The sequence below is a fragment of the Filicampus tigris genome, chromosome 19 (assembly GCF_054856515.1).
Source record: "Filicampus tigris isolate MCC_2025a chromosome 19, RoL_Ftig_1.0, whole genome shotgun sequence".
Lineage (NCBI taxonomy): Eukaryota > Metazoa > Chordata > Actinopteri > Syngnathiformes > Syngnathidae > Filicampus > Filicampus tigris.
Genome location: NC_141235.1, coordinates 9,266,111 through 9,280,306, shown reverse-complemented (window position 1 = coordinate 9,280,306; position 14,196 = coordinate 9,266,111). Strand labels below are relative to the sequence as shown.

Here is a 14,196-nt window from a genome sequence, read left to right as displayed (position 1 = left end):
TGAAATTACTCCGACCAACATTTGTTAAATGCTACATTAATAATATATGAATACGAGAGAAATAGGAAGGGACATAAGCAATAGCAATCAAGTTAAAATACTGCAATTACTCCAAATCAAGCCAGTTGAACAAATTGTTTAGACATATAGACGGGCCGCCGCATTAGTGTATGTAGTTCCCCAATGGGCCAATCCAAGGAAAATTCAAATGGAAAGATTTTCATTTTTCCAGTGTACACAGTGAGTATTAATTACATTGGTGGTAAAGTTGGTCGAAAAGGACGCTAGCTCAGCGGGCCTGAGGCGACTGCTGTTGGCTGACTATCTGAGGATAATATTATTGAATAGATAATCCATATATTTGATGCGTATTTATACTCATAAACCAGACTGCAAGTGTGTCTAGCCGTAGTTTTTCAATGCGAAGAGTACAGAAAGATACATGAGATGCAACATTTTCCACATTGGTTTTAACACATCAACAGACAACCCTTTCATGTTTGATTGTTTGACAAAAGCGCCGCATAATCTGGATGATTAAAAAAATTCCAACTCATTTTTATGACTCCGGCGAACCACCGATTATGGCGGCAAATATGTTTTAGACCAACCGCAATTGGTGAACTACACGACTAATAAATTCCACCGCCCAGATTCTCACTTGAGTTTGACGAATCAGAAGCAGGCTTGCATGGAAATTCACAGCCACGTGGCCATGATTGTCGTTCCATCGCCCTTCACCGTGTTATCAGAAGTCTAAAGAAAACCAGTCAGTGTCAGTCAATACTTGTATTACCCGTACATCCTTTCCAACAAGAAAAGCCTTCTCCCCCTCCGAGCCAACACCGTAGGTTTGGTCCAACCACCTTATCAGTTTAAAGCGTGTTAAAAAAAAAATATATATTCACAAAGTTATGACCCTGGAGCCTTGTCTTTCACCTTCATAAGTCTCGCAAAGGTTATCGGGAGCCATGTTTTTCTTCTTCCCTGTATCTTCTGAACTTCCCAGTATTGGAGCCCTCTTTCTCGTCACGCAGCATAAATTGTAAGATTGGAAATGAGCAGGATGATGTAATCTCCTCCTGCCCTTAGCGTTAGGAACACCATTAGTAGTGACGTGCAGAGACATTCCCTCTTCGATACGTAAGCTCTGAAATGTCTACGTGTTTATAGTAACACGCTGGACCATATGTCGCGCTTTTCAACTTGGGAGAAGGCAAGCAATTTTCTGCCTCGTTTTCAGCGTGAAGGACAAGGGCACCGTTTTTCCCGTCTGAAAACGAGACATTTTCTGCCAAAACTCAAGCTTTGTCTGGGAATTAGCTGTTTAAATGATAACTGGATTCCCCTAAATGTTCTGTCCTCAAGCGGGCCCTCTGGACCTCACATGAAATGCAAAACACGTACGCTCATCCCCACAGTCTGCTGGCTCGACTCTGATTGGAATCTTGACGCCGTCCTCAATTGTGGCTGGACGGGGTAGCGCGGGGCTGCCCTGCGTGTTTCTGTTTCAAGCTTTTTCAAGGCCGCAATCATAATACCAGAGGAGGGTCCACCTCCATCGGGCCAAGAAAGCTGGCTCAGAAGAGAGACCGGCGTCAAAATCCACAAGGAGACCCACTTAAACTATGCAGACGTTAAATTACAGCATATTCATTGCAAATTGCCACGAGATTTAACTCTGCATCGCAGCAGCCAGCCAGAGGTCCCGTAAACACTACGCAGCGATGCCTGGACACAACACCAGAGTTAAAGTCAAGGCTCCACAGGGTTTTATCAGCTTTTCTTGGTCAGAGAAGAGGCCAGCTGGAGATTTTTGTGGTGATTCTGCGATGCGATTGGGTGTTGTTATAATGTGATGGCATGCGCTGCCTTCTCGGATACATTGTGAGTTTATTTTGGATAAAAAATGTTCATTGTGTCATGCCTATGTGCTGGTATTACATTATTGACTTCTGCGGCACGTTCTGCAGGGGGTTCTCACCGCTGTGATAACTATTATATGACTCCCAACCATTTTCCTTCAAATTACATGCAGGTTATTATCTGAAGCCATCTAACCATAGCAGAGTGGAATGATAAGGTATCGCCCTGCAATTCTCCAAGCTACCGTTTCTGATAATTCAGTGGCTTCCACGTGTTTGTCATCTTATTTCCAGATGAATTTGCACGCAGATCCATCACGTGTCTATATCTCAGTGTTGAGTCAGCCTCATGCTGCGCTTGAAAGACAGCGTGGGACTCAAAGGGAACGGTATCAAAATCCAACCGCTGCATTGAACCCAACCAAAGACAGGGTGGAAAAAAGGCGTTGAATTCTTCCCTGTTTTTGACTCGCTGAAAAATTCCGTTTGTGCCGACTCCGTGGAAAATTATACAGAGAACAAAGTATCAAAGGAGGTATGGTCTAAAATAGGGATGGGCAATATAATGAATGTCTGATTGCTGATGAATTGCGTGTTGAAGCGATTGGCGGCAACATTGAGAATACACAGAGATGCTAATGATCGATACTTGACTACATTGCTGTCTAAAGAGCAGTAAGCCTTTTAGCTGCATTTTATTTTCTCCTCCAAACACAGAGTATTGACAGAGATTCTCACTTTCCACTCTAAATATGCTAAAACCTGAAAATTGATCGTTCCCTTAATCATTTTGCCCATAGTTGATCAAGTAAACATATCCACAGAACTGCTCTCCGCTTCAACATAATGTTTTGAGATTTCATTTTAGAAGACCACAAAAATAAGTGATTTGGGATCACCACGGCAATATTGCAGTTATATAATATTGTCTGTAGCCCAGTTTACGAATGACCTGGTTGATGAACAATTTACAAAAACATTACCTCAGTTCAACCCCAAAAACTCAAAATGGCAGCCAGTATTGAGTAACGCGTAACTTAGTAACACGCTACCGGCATCACTGATCTGGAAGCCTAAATATGTAGCTAAATATAAATAATAGCTAATTGGCGCGAATGGTGCTCGTCTACTTTATTTTGTAATAATAATACATTTGAATAATATGTCAACACGCAAATATCTTAACATCGGTGCACACAAACAAAAAGACAAGTATTGAAAACAAACGTAACAAAAACTGCGCATTCAGAAATACACGCGATTGAGGACTAGTCGACGTCACACTCTAAATGGTATTGTGTTGTTGCAAAGTCGACTAGTCCTAACCAGCCAGTCCACTAAAAAAATGGCTTGGCGTTTTTCTCAGAAATAGGGCAATGAATGGTGGTGGCTTGCCTCATTATTTCAAACACAGATTAACATTGATGAAACATAATGCGAGCTACGTGCACTTCATACTCTTCCGGGCACTTACGATGCTCACTGTGTTTGTTAGCTTCCAAACATATCAGTGTACTTTAATGGTGAGAATTCAATCCAAGGGAGGGGGCTGGGGTGGGGTGAAACATTTAGCTTTGGATGGGTATGGCATGTGGCAAACAAGGCTTTCTTTGAGTGGTTTTAATTAGCAATGTTCATAGCCTGGCTGCTGTCTTTTATGATTGGACCACTGAAAGGCTTTTTGTTGGCCTAATGAAACGTATTGAGGGTTATGTTCCTGAATTGAACTTTGTTTTTGCAAGTGTGTGTGCATGTGTGCGCGAGTGAGTGCGTGCGCGTGCCTCCATGTATGAACGTTGGTCACATTTGCGTTTAACAGCCCTACCGATGGGCGCCTCCATTCTTTTTGGCGTATTCCACTCATATTGGCAATAAAGCTTTGTTTTCCCTCCTTTCCAAACTTGTTGTTTTAGGTCCGCAGCCATTGCCCATAATTGCTGAAACGAGGTCAGGTATTTGTCTGCCTTTATAATTTATTATGGTGTCCCTTAATAATATGAAATAAGATCAGTGGTTAGGAGAAATCTCAACCTCAGACAGATCACGTCGTGCAGATAAGTTAAATATGTAGCATCCTGGTGCTTTCACAGGAATTAGTTTCTAAACAGTAAACCCATTGTGTATTCTTACAAGCTATGTAGGCTTTTCCTGCCTTACAATAAATGAGAACGTTTTTTTAAAAATAGACAATGAACGTTCCTATTTTGGAAGACTCGGCAGAACAGAGCTTGTTACCGGTAATCCATCATATATTGAAGATGAAGGTAACCCTGAATCAACTCAACATTAGTTACGACACTGTTCTCTTTGGTGCGTTATTTTTTCCCAAATGCCACACATTCTCAAGGAAACTGGGTTAGTGAGGCTAAAACTTGGTCAAAGTGCACTCTTGATGCCTTTGCGTGGTGTGAGAGGGAGCTCGGTGAATGCATTCGCCCTGATTAATTGCTGCCATTGCAAAATAACAGACGGGGAAAGTGATGGCGAGCAAGCCAACGGTGTTTCTTTGGGAAGCTGCCAGAGACGGAGAAGCTGAGATGCTAACTTTCCACGTTCCCGTGCTATTGATTGTCCTCCCGATTGCACTGTTTTACAGATTGTAACACAAAAGTAGCAATTCTGTTGACAAAGCGCTACTGGGTACCCTGTACAACAGCCAAAAATGCATTCAAGATTTGAATGCACACAAATGGATTATTCATCATTGGCAAAGTCAGTAAAAATGCTTTTCACTTAGCAAAGGCAACAAGACTCGCAAACAAGCAGCAAGTACTACAAGACAGCAGTTGATCAACAGTACTTCGCCATTGCAAGGGTGCAAACGGGAAGTTCTCGGATGGAAGTGGCTACTCATCTTAGATTGTGACAGTGTCATCAGAATCATGTTTATTGGCCAAGTATGCAAAATTGCAAGGTACCACTGTGGAATTTTGAGTCAACTGTTTAGGGAACTGATGGCATGAGGGAAGAAGTTATTGGAATGTTTGCTGGTTTTAGTGTGTTCCATCGTACCTGGAAGGAGCTTGAAGAGGTGGTGACCAGGATGCGCAGGGCCCAAGAGAATTTTGCATGCTCTAGTCTTGGTCATCACCAGGTTACAACAGAGAGACTGCAAAAGAAACATCCATCCATCCATCCATCATCTATACCGCTTATCCTCACAGGGGTCGCGGGCATACCGGAGCCTATCCCAGCTGTCTTCGGGCAGTAGGCGGGGAACACCCTGAATTGCTTGCCAGCCAATCGCAGGGCACACAGAGACAAACAAACATCCACACTCACAATCACACCTAGGGGCAATTTAGAGTGTCCAACTACCCTACCAAGCATATTTTTGAAATGTGGGAGGAAACCGGAGTACCCGGAGAAAACCCACGCAGGCACGGTGAGAACATGCAAACTCCACACAGGGAGTCCGGAGCCGGGATCGAACCCACGACCTCTGAACTGTGAGGCGGACGTGCAAACCAGTCGACCACCGTGCCACCCGCAAAAGAAACAAAGGCATAGAAGTGGACGTCCTTGGCAAGGGATTAGTCTCAAACATCTGTTGGGAATTTTTCTGTTCAGCTACTTGTTGGAGAGCTGCAAGTTATGCAAAAAAGTACTGAAACATTGAACAGATTAAAAAAAATAGAGAAGGTCAAATTTCTTTCACCTGTAAAGCTTTTAGTACATTTGAGGACCTTCCTGAATCCGCTCATACCTCTGATCGAAGGTTTTGGCAGTTTTGCAACGATAACTTTTTCAAACCGTGACGACCTGGTTACCGGCCAATACCTTAGTAACCATCAGTTTGTAAAAGTTTTGTGTCTTAGAAATACTGGACGGATGCATTCTCCTCCTCCAAGGCGGCTCCATCATTGCGCTCTTCTCGCTGCCAGGACGTTGGCCCAGGACAGCTGCTTGGGCCAGTGCCAGGTTTGAGGCTCTCAGGCAGCCAGTTGCCGGCAGATCCCCCTCCGCTACGACCCACCTGCTTCACATGTCCCGTTTTCCCCTAAAGCCCTCAAAGGGATTCCCTCCACCCTCATTTATGTCCGCTGCCACCCCGTGTGTTTGAAGTGGTGATCCTATATATTCTGGTGCCATTGAAGTCATCATCCTATTGTCATGTGTTTGATCCGCATGTTTGTTTGAAGTATTACCAGCACTCTTAATGCAACTACTGGTCCCAAGCCAAACATCGAGCCAACTGTAAGCCAAGACAAGTATTAATGATAACCATCGACGAGACGAACTAATGACTCTTCTTTATAATTTGTGTTTTTTTAAACCACTGTTGATGTCAAGGGGCATTAGCGTGGACGGCAGTAGCTGGCAAGAACAGCCCACTGGTGCTAATTTAATTAAAAAGCCCTTGAAGGAGGAGTCCAGACTTAATACCACCAATTAGGGGTTCTTTTGCCATCTGATGAAAATCCCACACCTCATTTATGTGAGTCATACTGGAAAATATGCCTCTTTGTCTTTGAGGTCGACCAAGTCTTTGGAGACGTTGGCACAGGGTCAGTCGGAGAGGCTGTGGGAGTGGGAAAGAAAGCAGTGAGTTTTGGAGGGGGATTGCAGGGGGGTTGTTCAAACAGATAAGCCTGCCTATGAGGTCATTTCAATGAGAAAGCTGCCCCTTGCAACTTCTTCATACAGAAACAGGTGCTAGTGTGTCTTTGAAGCATATTCTCAGAGGGATTTAGTTTACAATCTTTGAAAAAATGGAGCACATAAAGTAGCAGTTTGGCACATACTAAGAAGTTCTCCAAAAAAGAGGTCTTAAGCTCTTTAATGCCACTCACAGTTGACGTTTACCATAAAACTCAAGATAACGAGATGTACGGCACATGTTGTGTATTTAAAACAACCACGCAACTTTGCCTTCCACTAGCTTAATGCTAACACAACGCCATAAACAGGCTAACGAATAGCATCATTAGTCGCGCTGTTGTAATCCTTTCAGCAACGGATATTTCACAGCACGTAAACAGACACAATAACATTAATCATCATGTATTCTTTATCCTCTGCAAAAAACCAGCTAATAATACTGCAGTTTACTGAGTTGTTTACAGTGGTTGTGAAACTCTTCTTCGTTTGTCTGCGTGAATGCATTGAACTGCCCCCGGTGGCCAAGTCATTTTTGTAAAGTGCAATATTGTAGACTGCTTTTTTTCACAATACAAACACAAGACAAAAATTGTTGACTTTTTGGGGGAGGCTGGAATGGATTAATAGTATTTCAATATAAAAAGATGATTTGAGGTAGAAGTGTTTTTGTTACGAGATAGTCACGAAAAAAATTAAATTCCTACCTCACCAGACATCACTGTAGATCCATTCAGGCTTTTTTGTTGTTTTTTTGTTGTTGTTTTTTTTTTCGTTTTATTCGTCAGGGGAATATGCTGAATCATAATGGTTTAAAGTTTGGAAAAGTGCTATAACTTTCAGTGAATATCTTAAATAGCCATCTGACTTTAAAATACTTGGTGGTTGTTAGATGGAGAAACACAACATTAGTATGCGCACCGGATAAAACGTTTGTTTACTTTTAATCTTATTTTCTGTCAAACTGGAACATTGGCAACCAAGTCAAGTAGATTAACATGTATTTGTGATGTTTTTTTTTTTTTCCCCTGTGAAAATGATTTGGAAAATACGAGACACAGTCTACAACTCTCCCTGCAACCTCATGTGTCCTCTGGGAACTTGGCCTTGTTGCAGTGTTTTAGTAACTTCATCGGAAATATATTTCAAAAAGACATGTGTGTCCGACAATAATATTTCACATTGATTGAATAATTTGCCGTTAAGATGTGTTTTAGTACTTTACATGAATCTGCGGTGCTGACTTGGTTACATTTTTGTCATCAATAATGTCCAACTTTTATTGCTTTTAAGGCTGTCTGTTTTCTTGTTTGCAATTAGTTCTTACTGAGAACACGAAGAAAACGAAGCATTTTAACTGTTCCTGAAAGCCTCAGCAGTAAATCAAACTGTACTGTCCTATTTAATAAGACAAAATGTCTCAATACAGATGTAATTTAAGTTGTGTTCGAGGGTGAATGTAGTCAAACTTCTCAAGACTGAAAGTTACAGGAATCTGTTTTCAGCATAGAATTAGCAAATACATTAAATATAACTACATAGCATTTATGCTAGTAGCATGTTGACTCTAAGCACATTTATATTGAGCCAACAAAAATGGTTTTCTCAATAAACCAATGACATAAAAAAACAATTTAGGTGGCAGGAATGGTTTGGACTAAATATGCAAATTGCCATTTACACTTTTTATTTCCAGGGGACTCAAATGGCCCAGATAAAATGGACGTGATTTAAAAAAGTGAATTAAGTAAATGTTTCAATGCTTTGCATTCCACAAGCTAATACAGAATTCTTGTTAAAACTGTTGTTCTTCTGCGAGCCAGAAAAATTAGCAGTTTATCTTATTTCTCTGACTTTTTTTTCCTTCTTTTGCAAGGTCGGAGTCTGGAATCTCCAAGTTTACTCATCGCCTCTCTCTCAAAGAACGTCCAGCCAAAGCCGAGAAGATCACATCGGAACGGGCGCATTCCTACAGGCGGCGCTCACTTAGTGTTGATTGGTAAGTGCAAAGACCTTATTTATCATCCCGCCTTATTCCGTGCTCCGCGGCGGTTACAGGGTCTCGTTCTGTGTTTGGTTGGAGAGCGCCCAGAATCTTTAGTGGCGCCGGCCCATCTCGCTGCGCTCCAGTCGGCAGGCAGCCGCTAAAAGGAAGTTTGAAAGCGTTCCATGGCGAGGCCGCTTTCACATAGCCGCCGTCAATCCTCATTCGTCTAAACTCTTGTTGCCTTGCCTCCACTCGTTTACTGACCCATTCATTCTGCCATACGTTCGTCTGGCATCCTCACTGAACTTCCTGTTGTGTATTCTTGGCTCTTCCTTTAGGCTTCTTTTCCCATTGGGAAAACAACCTCACTTGTCTGCTCGAGCAGTATTGCAGCAAAGTGGTTTTCAGGTTCTTATTACCATGGCAGAGGTGGCAAAAGTATGCACACTCTGTACTTAAATACAAGTACAGATACTTGTGTATACAAGAGTCTGGTAAAAGTAGAACAGTTGATTTAACTCTTTTAGTCAAGTAAAAATGCGTAGTCTTGATAGTCACAGAGAACATGTATCTCATGTAATGTTTTTTTTCAGTGTTCATGTTAATGGGATGGCTGTGACGCGCACACCCCGTTTTTTTTTTTTTAATGGAAAAAATGGACATAAGTGTTTTTCACTTATGGGGGGGGAGTTTGGAAATGTGTGGTCTAAGTACAAAAGGACATTTAATTTTTTTTTCTGCCAATTATATACAGTGCCCAAAAACGTATCTCCACAAAAAATAGTTGCCTTCTTTTCTTAGCTGACATACTGCCAATACTGAGAAGAAAAAAAACATTCTCTGGACATGCTATCAAAACGTATTCCCATAGCTTTGCTAACAGTGTGAACTAACTTCAAAAGAAGGCTAAATTAACTGAGAATAACTGAAAAGATACACTTTACTGTACCTGCATCTTTTTTAGATAAAACAGAAAATTGTGAGAAAAGTATTGTACAGTAGCAAAGGGTTTGTACTTGGTTCCTTCCCACCAGTGCACCATGGGGACTACAGTTACTGTTGGCAGTCTTAGTTTGCGGCTCGTGAAAAAAAAACGTAGCGGTGCTGGATTCTTCTTGAGTCATGTAAGGACCCGCTGTCAGGTTGTATGAGGTCTTTTGTCGACCTTACAGGACTCACTGTGTGGTCTCGGGGTCTATGTCGGGAATGTATGTGTGGTCCATCAGCGGGATGGCGATGTTAAGTGTACGGGCGTTGCAGTCTAAGGTCCTTGAGTCTTTAAAAGTGCCGTGTTTTTTTTTTGGTTTTTTTTGGGTGCCATATTGCCGGCAAGGGGGACCTGCCCTTTAAAATATGCGCGCTGACTGATGTGGTCTGCTTTTAATGAAACGCAGTGGGTAGATTGGACATGATCATTTACGAGCGGGTCGGTAGGGGGGCTTGTATACAGCTGGATTTTGACTTTCTCTTGGGTGAGCCACCGTTACGAGAGTGTGACCGCTCTTTTTGTGACATCATAAACAAGGGACATGAGTCACACCATTGGGAGGTCAAGCTAAGTGAGCCCAGCTACTGACTAGACTAGCGGCGCTTCCTTGGAATGCAAAGTCATCGGCACGGAATCTATTGAAAACCTCCAATGAATCATTGGAATTGTTGGGCTTTTATTCTTCTCTACTTCCTGCAGCCTGTACTTGATCATCTTACTCATTATTGAAAAATGTCATGCGGGAAATGTAATATTTTATCTGAAATATCTTTAATACACCAGTGTATAGATGCTGTTTAACCACAGTTGATTTTTGGGCGACTTGGTCCGAGCCAATCACAGTGCACATATAGGCAAACATGCTCACATCACACAGTAAACTGCAGTAATGTGTTGTTGTTTTTCATAAAGGATAAAGAATATATGCCTGTGAGTATTAGGTTGCTAAATGTTGAATGTTGAAATCTCAGAAAACCCAGACTGCTCAAATAAAAAGGTGAACAAATCAAGCTTAAATGCTGAGTAATGTTTGTCTCCTGACAACCTACGACAAAAACCGACATGTATATTATAAAACGGACCAGTGGTAGACCTATGGGCAGCCTTCTGCAGTAAAGCAGTCTCATGCGGCTCAACGCTTGACGATATATTTAGTGGCTCATTGCCGTTTACAAACAGCCTGTGGCCACTGAAGGACTTCCGAGCCAAGAGAGTCCATGTACTCGTATGCAACCGTTTTGTAACATTATTAAAGTCCACAAAGGCCTCTGGAGACTGCTGTAGTAAATTATAACTATACATATATATAATATTATTTGATAAAATTGGGAGATGAGTTTATGAATGTTGAAAAGCTGCAAAGGATAAGGGCTGAAGGGTTTTACTATATTCAACATTATGGTCACAGTGATATGAGTCATCTACCATAGCATTTGGAAAAATATCAATTTGAATACAGACTTCAGTTTATAGTACAAAGACAGAGGACGCTTGATGTCCTTAGAAAATGTATTTACATTTTCACATTGAAAGTTCAAACGTGATACTCTAAAGAAATTTTCCCCATTGTTTTAAAAAGCATAAATGCGCTGAAGTTTCAATATCCATAGCTTGTGACTGTAAGGTAATTCCAGCTCCGTGTCTGTCATAATCACTAATTGATTTTTTTTTTTCTGATTCAAAGCAGAGGCTCTTAAAATCCAAGATGACCTCAACGGAAGTCTGGATTTGCCACTTCAGCACCACAGACAGTACCAGCTATTTATTGATACATGACTGAAAAAAAATAGTGCCACCAGCCCTATGGCTACCATTAGAAAGCATATCCTGTGTTGACTCAGTTCTTTCTGGAATGTTTACATTTAGTCCCAACTGTCATGTTACCCGGTCATACTTTGTAAATCAATTTCAAATTGACACGCGAATTTGAATCTGCATTGAAGTTGGGGCTTACTTTGTGTGCGGTGTTTACCCGTCTGTGTTTACAAAGGCTTTATCATAGTCGGGAGAATAGGCCTCATCTCCGAGGCCCCCGCCCGACCACCACCCTTCATCGCTCTCCCAGATAAACAGCCGTGGGACTTTAAACATGGCGCCCGGCCGGCGTGTGACTGAGAGAATGGGCCAACTGGTGGCTTCAGTCGGTGGCCAGGGGTCACCTCCGCCCCTCTCTTGTCCGCCGCTGGGTGGGTGGCATATGGCGGCCCAGGCGGGGGACCCCTTTGGAGTGATACATACACTCACACTGAGAGACACACAAGGCCTGGAGCCACCCAGGCTGGGCTCTCAATCGCCCGTGGGAGACATGGTGTCACCGAGCCTCTGACATAGGAGGGGTCGTGTTTGTGTGTACGTTTGTGTACGTGTGTGTGTGCGAGATGCAACCCCCCCCCATTTCCTGAGAACATCAGCAGCGAGCCACCGCCACATCCCCATGGCGACTGCGCTGTCTCTGCTCATCAAAATTAAGAGATTTACCTCTGCTTGCACACAAACGCACTAACATAGAGCCAACAGGTGGCAAGCCTTGCTCAGCACAGCAGGCCCACCTCAAAGGTTAAACATACAACGGACCGCCCACTCCTCCTCTGATACTCTCCCCAGGGAGGGACGAGAAAATGAGCGAGCGAGGACAAGATAAAAAGAGCGATAGGAAAAAGAGGTGAGGAGGTAAACATCGCGCCGTGCTTTTGGTGGCGCGTACACGGCGTTCGCTTTCGCAGTCTTTCACAGTTTGTTCCAGCTCCCCAATTATGCACACAGCTCACACTTCAAAGCGAGTCATGTATGAGTTAATACCTACAAGGTTGTGTTACCCTTTTAATAACTGTGACCGGCAACAGATGCCCCGTTCCGGCCATCGCTGCACTCTTTTAGCATTTTGCGAGAAACCGCGGGAAAAGTTCTCCGCGCTGCTGTGGTAATGGGATGAAGGTATTGAGGAGAGGTCACTCAGTGAATAGAGGAGCGAGTTAGAATAGGATGGGGAAAAATAATGAAAAATGTAAAAAATAAAATAAAAAAAAGTCCAGATGTATGAACAGATATGTATTCCCAAAAGTATTGAACCAGGGAAGGCAAAAGATATAAATTTATGTTTTGGACTGGCCAAGTCAATCACCTGACTTAAACCCTATAGAGAATGCAGGTTTTCGGGGGGGGTGGGGGGGTTTAAAGGGAGTAACACCCAAAACAAGCAACAGCCTGGAAAAGCATCACAAAAGAATAATACATTGGATTTGCTACTCAATATTAAATGGTCTAAGAATTCATGTTAATTGAATTAAAATCAGTCTGTTCCATTCATTTTGCACCTTAAGAATTGACGTTTGTTCAAAGTAGTGTTGCAGGTGTAAATGTCAAAATAATGGAAGTGGACTGGTGCGTAGAGTGCGCATTTGATAGAATGTTATTTCAATTTAATCTGAATGCCACTTTTAATGCCAGTGTTGATCTGAATAATCCTGCCCAAGGGAGTTTTGTCGTACACGTTGTTTTCCTCTAAACACTTCAATTCAAAATGATCAACAATGATAACTGAAAGAATTCATAATGATCAGCTTTTGTCCATCGCTTATAAACATTCTAATGTGATTTGTGTGCGTGTGCGTTTGTAGTCAATCATCACGGGATTGTTAATATAATTATTGCTTTTTTGTGTTATCAGATCACATAATATTGATGCACCTGCGTGAACAATATGTGCGAAGCACACAAGCGAGATGGTTATGAACAGATGTGTGCCAGCTTTTCACTTGCTGGATTAATTTTGATGTCATCAATTTAGATTTCTGAGGGGAAATAATTAAGCATCTGTTTGAGGATCGGTGTTCATTTGTAACAGTGGACATTGGATTAGAGTGGAGGCTACTATTTGAGCATGTAAGTAAACCGATTTTCAATCAGCGCAATGATAAGTTCCTCTGTGCATTTAGAGGTTTGTATCATAGATATTCCAGTTTACTAAATTAAAAGTTGGGTTTTAGCTCATTCACTACCTTGGACGTTTAATATTTGTCAACTGTTTACTGCCGCCAATGAATATATACGTCATTACGTCCCTTACGTTTTTCAGGAAGTGGGCATGGTAGATGGTATCGCCCGCCTTGTTTTTTTTAACACCGCTGTAATGGCTCATAGATTCCTGTAGATGGCAGTGTTGCATCGCTTTGGTTATGAGCACAGCTTTTGAGTAGATGATGATCAGGCGGTGAATCTTGTGCTTGTCAAGTCGATAACGAGGGAGAGAAAAGCATCTTACTCTTGAACAGTACAGATTTATTTTTTCCAATATTTTATTTTTATTTTCATGGAAAATGCTTATTTGGCGGCATATCCCCGCTTAGTCAAGATTTTTTTAGTTTGTTTGTTTTTTAGGGTTTTCAATGCATTTATATTGGTTGTCTATTTACACGTTTTTGCTATTCGTGGTTCGGCCCGGCCCCTAGCCCGTATCCACTGTAAATATACATCACAGGTGTCAAACTCAAGGCCCGGGGGCCAGATCCGGCCTACGACATCATTTTATGTGGCCCGCGAAGACAAATCATGTGTTGACTTGACACATTTTTTTTAAATTGTCTTCACTGTTAACACAACATATTCGATATTTCCAAGCACTTGTTCCCAATCCTTCCTTTGAAATACGTTGAAAAATACAAACTATTTACTGGCTTCTGATTTCAAAAGTAGTGATCCATCAATTAGTTGTGTAGAAGGCGATCATACATTTACTCAGGTTAACAGTCGTAACGGCC

The 14,196-nt window shown here is 42.1% G+C and overlaps 1 protein-coding gene across 3 annotated transcripts in view; it reads left to right on the top strand.

Moving 5' to 3' along the window:
- The window catches only part of ankfn1b (ankyrin repeat and fibronectin type III domain containing 1b), a 119,964-nt gene that overhangs the window by 77,210 nt on the left and 28,558 nt on the right, over positions 1–14,196 (top strand). For all 3 annotated transcript variants that reach the window (XM_086017559.1, XM_086017558.1, XM_086017560.1), the window contains one exon: positions 8,341–8,463. In XM_086017559.1, coding sequence (XP_085873685.1) covers positions 8,341–8,463 — 123 coding nt within the window. The remainder of the gene's footprint in view (positions 1–8,340; positions 8,464–14,196) is intronic.